General features: G+C 38.7%; 1 protein-coding gene across 7 annotated transcripts in view; it reads left to right on the top strand.

Moving 5' to 3' along the window:
• Positions 1–208: 208 nt before the first annotated feature.
• NLGN1 (neuroligin 1) overlaps positions 209–14,014 on the top strand; it is a 318,612-nt gene continuing 304,806 nt past the window's right edge. For 4 of the 7 annotated variants that reach the window (XM_050902746.1, XM_050902745.1, XM_050902744.1 and 1 more), the window contains exon 1: positions 460–966. In XM_050902746.1, the coding sequence (XP_050758703.1) occupies positions 474–966 (493 nt within the window). In that variant the 5' untranslated portion in view covers positions 460–473. Of the gene's footprint in view, positions 291–459; positions 967–1,409; positions 1,470–14,014 lie in introns of those variants that run through there. The other 3 variants (XM_050902743.1, XM_050902742.1, XM_050902748.1) reach the window with 2 other exon arrangements.

The raw sequence follows: 14,014 nt of genomic DNA, 5'->3' as shown, positions 1-14,014 counted from the left end.
CAGTGTTTCACCCGCCATTTCATGGACCCATAAACTACTGCAATTTTACTTACATGACTCTAGCAACTATTAATGTATGTAAATAACTTGTGAAACATCTAGTTATCACTCTGCTCATATTAGCTCTTTCATACTAATGATTTATTTTCATTTTCTCCAGGATATAGACCTGCGGCTAACTGGATTTGATTTATAAGAGGGGATTCTGCAGTAAATGGCTGCTCTCTTCATATTGCTGCTATGGAAAACAGAATTGTCAATAGGATGTAGTCTGATAAATAGTGCTGAGTGAAGATGCAGCTTCAATAAGTGTGAAATCAATGGAAGATACTTACCGCATGAAAAGCCTTTTGAGATTTTTCTGACAGGCGCCTATTTAGGAAACTTGATCGGTTTCCTTCGGTTGCGCTGTTTTTACACCCGTGGATACAAATCAGATTGCTCCATTGTAGTTACACAACTAATGTGGGACCATGGCCTTTCCAAGATCCATGTGGCTGAACTGTGTATGGAGAGCGATGATAGTCCGCCTGTTACACATGGGATTGAATGCCACTTTTGCTTTTTGTATACTTGGATTTTTGCTTCACGCTGCAGCTGTGTCCTCCCAAAAATTGGATGATACCAACCCCGTGGTGACCACCAACTTTGGCAAGATAAGAGGGATTAAGAAGGAACTTAATAATGAAATTTTGGGGCCCGTTATTCAGTTTCTTGGGGTTCCGTATGCTGCCCCTCCAACCGGGGAGCGCCGCTTCCAACCTCCTGAGCCTCCGTCTCCCTGGGCAGATATCAAAAATACCACTCAGTTTGCTCCAGTGTGCCCCCAGAACATTATAGAAGGCAGGTTGCCTGAAGTCATGCTTCCCGTGTGGTTTACTAATAACTTGGATGTAGTTTCCACCTATGTACAAGATCAGAATGAAGACTGCCTCTATTTAAATATCTATGTCCCAACCGAGGATGGTGAGTTAATAGCAGGCAAAACAGGGAGATCTTTTTATTTTCCTGTTATACGTTCTAACAATATTAATTCACGTGTACTGGTAGCATGCATGGCTTTCTTTGTTTGCATGCCAGCATATTACACGTATGCATGCTGCTTTTCTGTGTATGCATCTGTCCTTGTTTGGTTTTGGTTTTGGTTTTTTTTTTCTTTCTGTCTACGCTCATTTTTTTTCTCCCACAGCACGTGTATTTTTAGGTCAAAGTTGGTACCTAATTCTCATTGCCACTCACTGACTTCTGGGAAGATGCATCAACATCCATTGCATGTGCAGGCACAACAAGTTGAGAATCTTCCGCACCTAATAAAGCAGGTCATATTTAAGTTAGATAGTGGTGTTGCATGCTCCTACTGTCTGTGATGGAGCTCCATGTTATTTTCTAGTCTTCTATTCATTTTTCAGTCAAAAGAATATCCAAGGAATGTGCCAGAAAACCCGGCAAGAAAATTTGTAGAAAAGGAGGTATGTATAAAGTGGACAAAAAAAAAATATGGGGGAAAGATCGAAACCTTGCAAAGGAAGAACGAATAATACAGCTGAAAGAGGCTGATTTGCTGATGCTGTGAAGTGAACTGTTAGGGACTACCTTGTCCTAATGAAGCCAGAAAGGTGTTTAAAGAGAGGACCGTGTAAAGCAGATGGGAAGATAACATTTGTAAAGCCTGAACTCAGTTGCACCTGATCATCTCTCTTGCACTACCTCATGCTGACCTTGTTGGCAGCTTCTCTGTCTTGGCCTCATGGTTTAGAGGAGTGTCTGTCACTCGTACGTAGATACAGTATGTTCTATATGCATGCATAGGCGGTAGCTCATATGCCTGGGGCCTGGTACTATTGCCATTGAAGTTGCTGGCACGGTTCCACAGCTCTATATTCCAGTGGCATAGCGTAATGGCTATGATGTATTATAGTAAAGCAGAGCTGAAAATCTGCATTGACTTTCTACGTGATACAACCTGTTTGCTTGGAACAGTGTTAACTTGCCCGAAACGTAGATGTGAAACACTTTTTTTCATTTACACACTTCTAAAAGTGAGCGTTGATTTCCTTTATTATGTGATTACAGCTCTCTTTGTAAAGCCAAAAATCTCTTAATAGAGGTGCAGGGAAATGTTAAAATATTGTGAAATGGTACTTTGGAAACTAGGCTGCTTTTGGAAGCTTTGTAAACTTGGCTTCTGCCCTTTTCATGTTAGATCATATGGGAGAATTTGCAGATTTCTTTGTGAACATTTGCAAATTCCCGAAGCAATTGATACGCGATATAGAAGGTATATTTTGGTACTGATTCAAAGTAGGTATTTGGTACTAGCTTAAAGTACTCATTTTGTACTACTTTACACATTTGTGTTACAACAAATTATATTTCTTTATTGTTTTCTTTAAAATAATGTGTCATTTAATAGCTGGACTACATTTGAATTTAGAATACTTTTTAGGGTAAACAAAGAGTAGTGTGGACATAGACGGTTGCCTATTAGCTGCAATCCATATTTTTTATATCAGTTGCTACATGTCCCTGTTATTCCAGAACAAATACATTTTAGGAAAGTGTCATAGCAGGAAATTGTTTAGAGTTGGGCAAAGTTCAACTCTGTAGACTCTGTATTAGCTTTTAAAGGCGATATCGAGGCATCTAAATGAAGGTGGCCTTATTTTCCAAGGTTTTTGCTCTTACAGCTCCTACTGACTGTTAGTTGTGGCTAGTTGTTAATTATTTATTGTTAATTGTAGTTGCTCAATGTATGCTTTTTTAGATGTCTAAATCCACTTTCAGTGACTTAAGGAAATTGATTTTTACAGTGTTGGGTTTTAAGGCAACTTCTAATGTTTTCTATTAGGGAATTTTTGCTCAGTGCTGTAAAACTGCAATTGTTTAAGCTGAATTCCCAAAGTTGGAAACAAAGATAATCAGGGTACTGTGAGCAACGTCACTTCTTCACACATCATTCAAGTCAGAATAACTGCTGTCATTTATATGCATTCAATTAATGTGCAGTGCTGCAGCAGTTATTACGCAGTTCATCAAGCGTGTGTAATTAGCTGAGCAACTTTCACTTCCTATCACCCAGACGCTGATTCACAAAGTCATAAATAAAGATGCAGATCTCCATCATTGTTCTCAGAAAGCATCTTTTCCTATGAGAAAATATTTTTTAAAAAATCAGAAAAATAGCAAAAATAAAGGGAGGAGAGCTCAGTAGATGAGACAGTCATGTTTATTGTCCTGTGAGCCTGAAGGAGAATAAAGAGGGAGTTATTTGAAATTCAGTAGGTACCTTTCCAGTCAAATTCATTGCACACACAGCACAATAAAAAGCAGCAGAAGCCTACCTTTTCCCGTTGACAAGTGCAGAGAACTCCTGAATACCTTCAGCCTGGGCAGCTGGCATAGCTGTAGTAATCTCTGTTCTCCGAGTAACTTAGGCTCTACTCACCTGTATATAACCTAAGAGTATCCTTGGCTTGGATTGCCCCCATTCCTCGTAGTAAAAGGAATCATATTGTAGAACAAAGTTGCAATAGAGTCACAGCATCTTAGCAGCAACAGCAGCTTGGAAATAGCGTTGGTTTTGTATGAGAAAGAAGAAAGGCCCAATATTCTCTCTTTTGCTGGATTTTTAGGTTGCAGTCATTTCATTACATTTAGTGATGAAAGTTACTGGAAAGAGAAAATACAAAAATAAGAGGCAGACTTACACCATCTTTTTAATTAATAAAGGATATATTAATTCAAAGTGACTGAACCAACAACCGTATGCTATCGTATATATTGTTTGATTCTTTCTTATTACATGAAATAGATTGAATTAGATAAATAAGTTAGTATCTATACTTAATTGTCAGCTGAGAGACATGAGAAAATTCAAAATTTTGAAGAACAGGGAGTAATCTGATGAAGATAGATGCAGAAATGAAAGGAATTCTATCCGTGAGTCATGCTAGAGATTGTAATGAGCATGATAGCCATTACCACCCGTTGGTGGGATGTGGATATGCACACTGCAGAGACTACAAAATGATAGGCTGGAGCTGGGTGAAAAAGAGTAAGACAATATAGCAAGCTTTTTGCTAAATATGGATGCCTATATTTCAGTATACTTCATCTTCAGTTTACTGATTCAACAGATAAAGAAAGATCATCTGTTTTCATGTCTTTTGCTTCAGGTACGTGAAGGTCAGAGGTTACTAATTCCATTATGGGTATGCATACAAGCAGAAACCTCTCTGTTTGCTAGGGTTGGTTTTAGAAAATCCGTGCAAAGGCATCTAATTAATTTTGTGTTGTTTTTTTAGAGGCTAGACTCCATAATTCTAAATTTTAATAGAACCTAGGTTATATTGTAGGTGACAGCATTGTACTGACTGATATTAATTATAGTGTTGATGATGTGGTATTTCCTGAATTTCCTGACACACTTTTGCATCATTTCTAGGGAATACCTGAATAGTTTTGCACTCTGTTTGGTATTTCAGATCTCTATTTTACTTTATAGTCAAAGCACAAATATTTTACTTGTGATCCAGAATGACAGGGTAACTTATTATCTCTTAAGAGGACTGTACATCCTGCTTTAGCTGCATGCCTGTGTTTTTTTAATACTCTGTATTAATTTCTTTGTGTTGCAACAGCTTGCACCATGAATTTCTTACTTTAATGACAACTGCATAAAGAAAATTTGAAAATGATCACTAATATGACCACTAAAAGAAACCCGAGGTATTGTGCGTTCCGCACTTGGGATGATAGTATGCTCTTTCTCATGAACCTGTACTAAAGCCTTCATATTGCCTGAAGATATGTGAAAAAGTGGAAGTGTAGTTTTTGTAAAGAATATGATATATACTCAACGTCATGGAACTAAGCACATGCAGTTTTGGATACGTTAGTATTTGTAGGAGAACTGGGAGTAGAATAAGGAAAGAAATCCCTTGATCCTTACTTTTATGTTTAGGAATTATCAGTGGCTAAGAGACCGCCCAACATCAGTGACTTCTTCACATGTGGATTCTGTTTCTTATTCTAGTCGGTGCAGTGAATAAATTTTAAATGCAAAGAATCATGATCTGAACTACCTCATTTGAGAGTGTAGGATTAGACAGCTCTATTAATATTTATGCCTCCTAATGGGCTACTTGATTTTCAGAGCGAAGCTCCCAACACCATACTTCCTGGGTTATGGCTGTGGTTACTATGGATGCATAGGAACATATATACATACATACAAATACATTCTTGGAAATGAAACAGAATTCACAATGCTGTAATCTCATCCTGCTTTGATCATTCATTGTTTTCAACAGAGAATATGTTACATCAGCCGTGATTTGTCAATGGCACTGAAAACTTTAAGGCTTTTAGGCTTAGCAATATAAAATATTTCTCACAAATCTAAGCAGAAATGAAAAGAGCACAATTTAGCCTGCTACCCTGTGTTTCTGTTGGGTATTTGTTCCAATACTCCATTTAACTATCCTAGAACTGTTTACTTATCAAATTTTGGAAAAGAGGAATTAATGCAATGTGTGCAATTCCTATGGACTTTGTTAAATGAACTTCTTTCTGTATACCCGTTTCAGCTCTGAAATCAACCAGAAATGGACAAGCTGAGACCTGTTAAAATGTGTATTTCCACTGGCAAAATTTGTCAATCGATTATCACATTCTTTTTTCCTAAATATGTAATGTAGAAAGTAATATCAAAGTAATGGACTTGTAGATGGTATATTGTCAAAAATGATTGAAATATTCTTTCTCCATGGCCATATAAATGAAAAGTGTGAAATCTAAGGTGCAAGCCTCCATCACTGTAGGCTGAGCTATGTCAAAATATGTTGCACTGCCAGTAGGCTAAGAACATGCATTTGCAGACCATTACCAGGGCTCATGGTGACTTGAGAGTGAGTGTCAAAGCCCACAGAGCTACCTTAGTGCATATTTTCGTGTATGTCTTCATTAGGCCACTCTGAAAATTCATAATGAATTATTTGCCTGTAGGATCTTTGTGTCAGTAGTTGCCTGCACACATTTGAAGTTTTGCCCCCATTCACACTTGCTGGCTCCCAGCTGAAGAGCTCTCATCCTCATTCTGGCCTCATGAAGGCAAAATTCATCCCTGCGGTATCAGCAGGAACAAATGTAGTCCATAATCCTGAACTCCAGTGCTATGCACTAAGACGCCAAGATTGTTCTGTTTTTCTATTCCTTTTTGAAGCACTGTATTCCTGTTTTTCATTCCTCAGATACCACTGCAGCTTTTCCTATTATACTAGTAATACATGGAAGAAGATAATGAAGCAAACATTGTCTTGTACAGACCTTTTCATCCTTTCACAATCTAAAGCTGTTAGTGTCAGTTAGCAGCATTTTTCAAAGATGTGCAGTAGGTTTATGTCATATTTCAAATAAAATAAAGTGCTTAAACTCTGATGTACTTTCTAAGGTCCTCTTTCTGGGTGAGCCAATGCTTGACAATAGAAAACTTTGCAGACTGCATTTTAAGACTCCAGTCATCTTAAATGCCATCAACACTGGTCAAAGTCCTCTGTAAATGTCTGCTTGTTCAGGCTCTGAGCTCTTGCTGACCACACAGTCGTCGTGCTGTCATTGCTTTGTTCATATACCTTGACAGTGCTTATAGCTATATAGGGTCTTAAATTCTCATCTAATTCCATTCCTTGTCCATTATTTTACTGCTTGCTTTTCATTTTCTACATCCTCCCACACACAGGCTCTAAAATGGTACTGTTACCCTGATAATACTAAGTCGGATAAAATTGGTTTGTGCTTCTTCCCTGGCCTGTCTCGGCTTGGACCAGTTGTACTCAGTAAACAACTGTGAGATGGTTTTCCTTTCAATCTGCTAGTTTCTAATTTATCATTTAAAGTCAAAATGGACAAATATTATAAAAAATAGCTACATAAGTATATTTGTACATTTTCAGGAGGAACATTTGAGTAACTAATATGACTTTTGGATAACTATTATTTTCTGCTTGCTTTTTTTGTCATTTTTTCCCTGTATTATATTATTATTCCTTTGCTATTCTCTGTGTTCATGCTCTTCATTTCTTTTTTTCCTTATAATACACATGGATACAAGTAGTTTTAGTATTCTTTGCATATTTTTTGAAGCTTGAAACTTGATGCTTACATGTGTCAAACCATTCTTAAGGATCATCTCAATTATAATGTTAATAATCTGCTTATAACTTGAATATTGCTCCAGTATAATTTCAATTTTTTTTCAAATTCTTTTCACTTAGAATTCTTTAGCCCTCTTCATTTTTACTTATTTTATGTTGTCAAATTTACATGTCTCCTCTACTTTGATATGTATAGTATTATTAATTATACTCTGCATTCAGAACCCAGCTGCTTTAATGAGCTTAACATAAATGAGATTTGTTTTTGGGATATCAAACCATTTCCTTCTGTTTTAATATTAATATCTCTTGTTTTACTTTCTCATGCTTGTAATAACGAAGATTTATCCTAAAAAGAAGCAGCACTGAACAATACAAGGCTAAGGGAAGTGGGACAAAGCTGACTTTAAGCCATGGTTGCACCTATATTCTAACACATTACCGGGACCAGAGTGGTCTCTGGCCAGAATCAGCTACCTCAGGGCTGCTCTAAGTGAATGCTGAAATTGCAGGACACATGGAGACGGCATAGTGCAGGTGCTGCAGCTGATTTTCCCTTCCAGAGTCTTGCCAAAGCGTTTTGAAACACTTCAGCAGCAACAGTAAATCATGTTGCTAATTCCTCTGCTGTGGGAATTCTTTTAATATCCCTTTATGCTATCAGAGCAGTAATCAGGATCTGCCCTGGTGGAGTTTTCTATATGCTTTTTATTGAAGGTGGTTTTTGCCTTTTCTGTTCATACTAATGGTACAGTAAATGCATAGTAATTTTAGTCTTAGGAATGTGTTTGAAGAGAAGGAAAATTACCTGGCTGAAGAATTTCTGGTTCTTCAGCTGATAAAGCTCTGGAAGAAGTTCCTTTATTGAAACACCATTGCCTTGCAAAGGTCCGTCCACCAAGGGGGACGGAAGGAGAATAAATCTTCTGCAGGGTTTCTGCGTTAACAGGGGTAGCCAGGAGATTTGACCGAAAAGACACATTTTGGGAGAAGATCATAGCCAGTGTGACTGGTAAGCTGCAGCAGCAGCAGCAGCTCTGCCGGAGTGCCGTGCCCTGAAGGAAGGCTTGCGGTCCTGCAGCAGCTGTCAGGGACTCCTCCGCACATGGGCCTTTTCCCAAGTATTTTATGGTGGTCCAAGATCTGTCCCTTTGTGTTGCAGAGGAATCAGAATACAGTTTGTATGCTGGCGTGGGTGCTATTCACATCTTCTTTCTTTCAACGGTCATTTACAATTCGATGTCTTGTGAGATGCTGACTTATCACATAGGATTATTAAGTTTGGGCTACAGTAATGTCAGTGGTTTTGGATCAGGCCCTGCAGGGGTGAAGTATTGAGGTCTCTCAGTGTGATTTAATATTTGTTTAAATAATTTTTATCTTTATTTTATAATGTGTGGAAAATCATATATATAGAGTATACATATAGAGAGATAATCTATTAAGGCAAAATCTATAGGAGAGAGACAGTCACTTATTATTTGTATTTGTTTTCTGGAAAGCTTCCATTTGTTAAATTTCACCCTTTTTGTAAAGGCCTTCTTTAATTATTAGCTGAAAATCAGGTATTTATGTAATTACCATAATTATATCTACACATCTAGTGTACTTGCAATTATTTCATTAAAAATTGTAATTATTATACAATTATAGGGGATAATGACGTCCTTGTAACATGTTGCAGAAGCCCTAATTAAATGGTGGCATAAATGAATTGGAAGTGATTTTGAAGTTTTGAATATCGTTTTATCAGAAATATCAGAAGTGATTCATCCACATTATGAACTGGCAGTAAAACCCCTCCAAAGTTATTTTGAGACAAGATTTCACAGAGCTCATGGAAAAGGATTTGTCTCTATTGCCTTTCTGTCCTTACTTTCTGTTCTCTATATTTTTACACTTAAAAACTGTCTGCAGATTTTTAATGGAAAGGTGCATTGTGTAAGAAGAAGATTGTACAGCTTGCTGAATCTTTCTAGGAGGCTCAGCCCAGAGCAAATAGGATCTACGTGCAAGCACAGTCTGTACTTAGACATCCTTCTTCTATACAGAGGGAAAAACCTATCCAACAGTTGGTTCAAGATGATGAAAAAGCTCCACTAAATATAAGGAGGTTTTCATTATGTGCTGAGTTTCGATGATCTGCTTATATATTGGAATGTTCAAATAGTGCAACTCCAGGTGTTGGGGAAAGAGGAAAAAAATTCCTCTTGTAGCACACATCCGTGTGATGCTCCAAGCACAGGAGGTCGACTAAGCAGCATGGATACAGAGGAATCCTATGGAGCGTGTCCCTTTCTCTCCTCCAGAGTGGGTGGGGAATGAAGGGCAAGGGTAACATCTGCCAGAATCTACCAAAACCTCAGGATCACAGATTTATCATCCTCTTTCATGTCAACCTTCTGTAGTGCACAGATGATCTCTCTTCTCTCCCTTCAATTAATTTTAAAAGTCATTGAAAATGGCAGTAAGGCATCTATAATTTGTAGGCTTATTTTATCATTCCGGTTTTTTACATCTAATATAGTGTGTTCTTAAGTGATGGGTGTATAACAGTATACCTATGGCATGACTGGCAACTATGCAGCCACCCTTACCATGACATCCGCCTCGGTTTTGCTTCTAAAGCCAGCACCCCGCTGTCGGGCTGAGGCTCTGGGCAGACTGGAGCTATGTATAAACCAGCTGGAGGGGCCTCCCATCTCTCTTGCGCCCGGCTGCTTACCTCCCACCTACCAGCTGGGGCTCCTCCTCCAGTCTTTGCTCCCAGTTTTGTTAGGGGAATGACTCATGCACATTCTTCCCAGTTACTTCAGATGCATCCAGGCAGGTTAGACAAACCTTCTGTTTAATTCACTTAATTCACGTCAGCTCATTTTTGCTCAAGTCTGATTAAGGAGGGTTTGCAGGGTCTACTCTAATGCAGAATTTTAATGTCCCACAAAAGGATGGAAACAAAGCTCCAAGTGGCAGGACATCCTGGAGGTAGCAATAATGTCTGACCGTGCCCCAAGCTGAAGAAAGACCATCCATCCATGGGCTGGAGAAGAGCTCCCTGTTTGAAGCATCTCGTGTCAAGGTTCCTTGCTGAGGCAGCCAACGCAAGAGCCGATTTGATCATACTGTTGCGGTGCTTTTCTAAGGACTTGCTGCCCTTTAACCAGAAGCTGAGCACCACCACTGTTGTCAAGCTGCCTTCCAGTGCCCTGGCAGGGATTTTTTTAGTTTCTGCCAACACTCCTTTTTTGCTTTTCAGTATTTAATACGTTAGTATTAACGTAGCGAACAGGCAAACAGAACATACCTTTCACCTGCTGGATCTAGCTGAACTAAAGAGAATTTAGTCTCTGAGAATCCTCATTCCCAAAGCAATAGTTTTAACAAGATGGACCAAGTGGTAAGGGAATATGAAACGTGCATTTATCTATGTATATGTGTATATGTATACAGTCATAAACAGATTTGAAAGCTCAAAGGAAAGCTAGTACAAGTTGTCTTGATGGCAAATTGATATTGATTCATATGCTTTCATATTTATTTTAAAGTGCCAGAAAGAATTTGGACTCTTTTTTAAAGTCTGAACTTAGTTGCTGAAGGCCAGATCTAAGGTACTTACGTGAGCCAAACAGAAGATTTTGCACATTTACCTACTCCGAGACTGCTTTCGTTAATGATAGTGCCCCATGATCTATACAGCACTTTGGATCCATGAAATATTGCTGTATATGGCTGTTATAGAGGCAGGTTTATTTGGGGAAATTTCACAAGAAATCATCAGGCTGTAAACCTAGATCTAAAAATCTTAGTCCTTTCCCTGTTTCTCTATGATGCTAAACTCAGGCAAAGCAGCTCTCCATATGAATCAACTAACAGCTGTGCTATGTGGAACAGGAAAGAGAATTAAGTTTGTTTTCTACACTTTTCAGTCGTTAACTGAGCCGTTCGTTACTGACAAATGGATTACTTTTGCTGGAAACAATAACTTTTGAAACAAAAAATAATCGCTACACTTAAGTGCCAAAGCACCTGCGGTCTCTTTTATATGAAGTCTCCACAGATGAAGTCTCACCTAAAGGAAGAAACAAAAGATGCATCGATTGTCTTTTCTTTAAAGTGCCATGAAACCCTTGATTAACTGGCAATTCTTGCAGTGTTGCAGTTCAAGTATTGAAGGTATTACCTGGCCAAAAGCACATTATGATACCGGATCACGGGAAATGGGTGCTTGAGTTTTATAGAGACACGGATGATTGCTGAAGAGGTCACAGTAGAAGTCCCCCCATCCTGAATCTGGGCCTGTTAGCAGAAATCCCTCGCATCCCCTTCTGCGGGCATTATATTCTGTGTCGTTCACATGTGAACGAGAACATTGCCCCCTGAACTGTGAAATAGTCGTGTGGTTTTGACAGGCTGATTTTGTTTCTTTTCCGGACGTCTTTGAAAGATGGCTGCCGAAATGTGGTTAGGCATGAGAGGGGCGTCCGCTTGCAGAGGGGAGCTGGAAGACAGAAGATGAACTGAAAGAAGCAGGAAGGGGATTTGACAGCAAAGAAGGCTCCTGACACACACGTTGAAGAAGGTGTACGCTGCCAGGCACTGTGCAAACCAAGCATAGAAGGAGGATTAAAAGACTCTTTCCCTTTAGGCAAAATAAGACCAAGAAGAAGGCAGTGCACAATTCCACCCTGCAGTTTTAAGTGGCAGAAACTGTTTTTCTCTCCAGAGTTTGCTACCATATATTAGTTGCTGCTTTTCTGCCCAGAGCTTTGACATACTCAACTACAAGCTAGTTTGGCTGAGTAGCAGCACAACAAACAAGCAGCAGTCAAACGAGAGAGGAAGAAACAAATAATTTACCAGAAACGCTCCGTATGCCTTCCACGCTTGATATTTGCACTGTGCAAGTGGTCTGGCTGTCACCCCTCTCTGTCCAGCACCTGGGCATGTGTTAGAGGACGTGTCACAAAATAGGTTGACCTAAGGTAGAGCAAAAGCTAGCCCTTAATATTGCTCGACTACAAATAGATAAACTCAGCAGTAAGTCGGATTTTGGCCTGTTGTTTGAATTATGAATATTCTTCTAAATGCTGTCACTTCCTTAAAGAAATACAGCGGTTTCTTTTGAATTTTAAGTGACTTTGGATTGAAATTCTGTGTAAGTGATTATCTGGCTCAGTGAATACTGTTGTTATTATTAGCAATTTGGGGTGTTAACCTCTTCACTCCTGAAATCTCTAAGTGCAGCATGACATTGTACCGGCACTCAGGAACTAGAAAGGTTAAGAAGCCATTGAAACACATTCAGGAAATGTCATAATTTTCAGGCTGATGAAGTGCTAGCCTGGAAGAGAACAAAGAAACGATAATAATAATTACATTTACTTTATGCTTGCAAAGAAGACAGTTTGAAGGAGAGCGGGCCATAGACAGTAGCTCATTTTTGGTTCTGCCCCCATTAGTTATGTCACATTCCTGCCTTAATTCTGTAACCCCAGAAATGTGCTGTTCAAACGGAGCTTGGTTGCAGAGGGATGATTTGACACAAAGCCAAATGTCCCTTTCCAGTCATTCTGGACCTCACTAGCCTTTTCCTGTTCCCTCCCTCCTCCCCTGGCTAAACAGCATCTGGCCCTCTCCCTCTTGTGAACTTGTGTGACTCTATTTCAAGTATAGATTTAGTTATTAAATCTGGAGATAAAGTATAGATCTGTTCCACTAATCAGATACTACAGTGATTAGAGCCATAGAAGTACTTGGAGAGATCAATTAGATTAGATTGTCAAATCATTATAAGCAAACTCTTAAAGACAAAGCAATAGAAAGTAATCTTGTGTCACTGTATTTCTTTAGAGAATATTCATACTCTCTTACTATTTGTTTGCCTCTTTTATTTACATGCGTTAAGACTGCAGTGGCACTAAGCCTCACACTCAGAACTGGGCTGGAGGACAGAATAAACCAATTTTTACAGTAAAGCTCTCTCTGTGATGCTGCTCGTAGGCTAAAACACATTATTGCTTGTACTCTAGGTGAAAAAATACATGCACGTGGAAATCTTACTTTATAAAGCAATTGGGCGGTTTCTTGGGGGAGCTCATTTCAGATCTCTGGGGTTAGGCAGGAAGCCTTCTGCTCTCTTGCCAGCCTTTTATTATCTCTCTTATCTCATTCTGTATTTATTATTTGACTGTGGAATCTTATTTTGACTACTTTTATTGCATAAACCCAGTGTTATGAACCAACGCTAGCTAACTCAGATAAAGGTTAGTGATTCATTCTTTAGTAGTTTGTTTTCAGGGCTCCTGTGAAAATGGTTTTCCAGTGTATAACAGGCATTCGTGTCAGTCCTAAGCCTCAAAATTGTGTTTTCTACAGCCTGCAGTGTCGTTTTCTTAACGTGTATATACATATATATATAATGAGCTTTTCTTTATTAATATATATTTTAGTAAGTACTCCAGCTAATGCTAATATACTGTTTTCAAGAGAGAATTGGCAGAATAGTATACATCAAAGGCAACAATTAGCGTATTTTCATTTGACTTGTTCAGCCTATTAGGTTGTTAAATTTTGCATAGAAAATCATTAGCATGTTTAATTTGGGAAGGAAGCTCTTGGAAGAGGAGTTGTGGACGTAAATCAATCAGTGATGAGGCTCTCATACAGTATTACAACAGCAACCAGAGCTCTGAAAGATCATGATATATTTTCCCATATTATTAACTGTAAATGCAAAGAGGTGAAAAAACTGAGGATGATCACTGGCTTAGGAGTTAACAAAGAAGCTTCTGATGGTTTTGTCTAATATTAAAATCTAAAGCAAGATTGTATCACATTCTTTTCTTACTGAATACTGGCAC

This window comes from Gymnogyps californianus, chromosome 10, assembly GCF_018139145.2.
Source record: "Gymnogyps californianus isolate 813 chromosome 10, ASM1813914v2, whole genome shotgun sequence".
NCBI lineage: Eukaryota > Metazoa > Chordata > Aves > Accipitriformes > Cathartidae > Gymnogyps > Gymnogyps californianus.
This window is presented reverse-complemented; position numbering and strand designations above follow the sequence as displayed.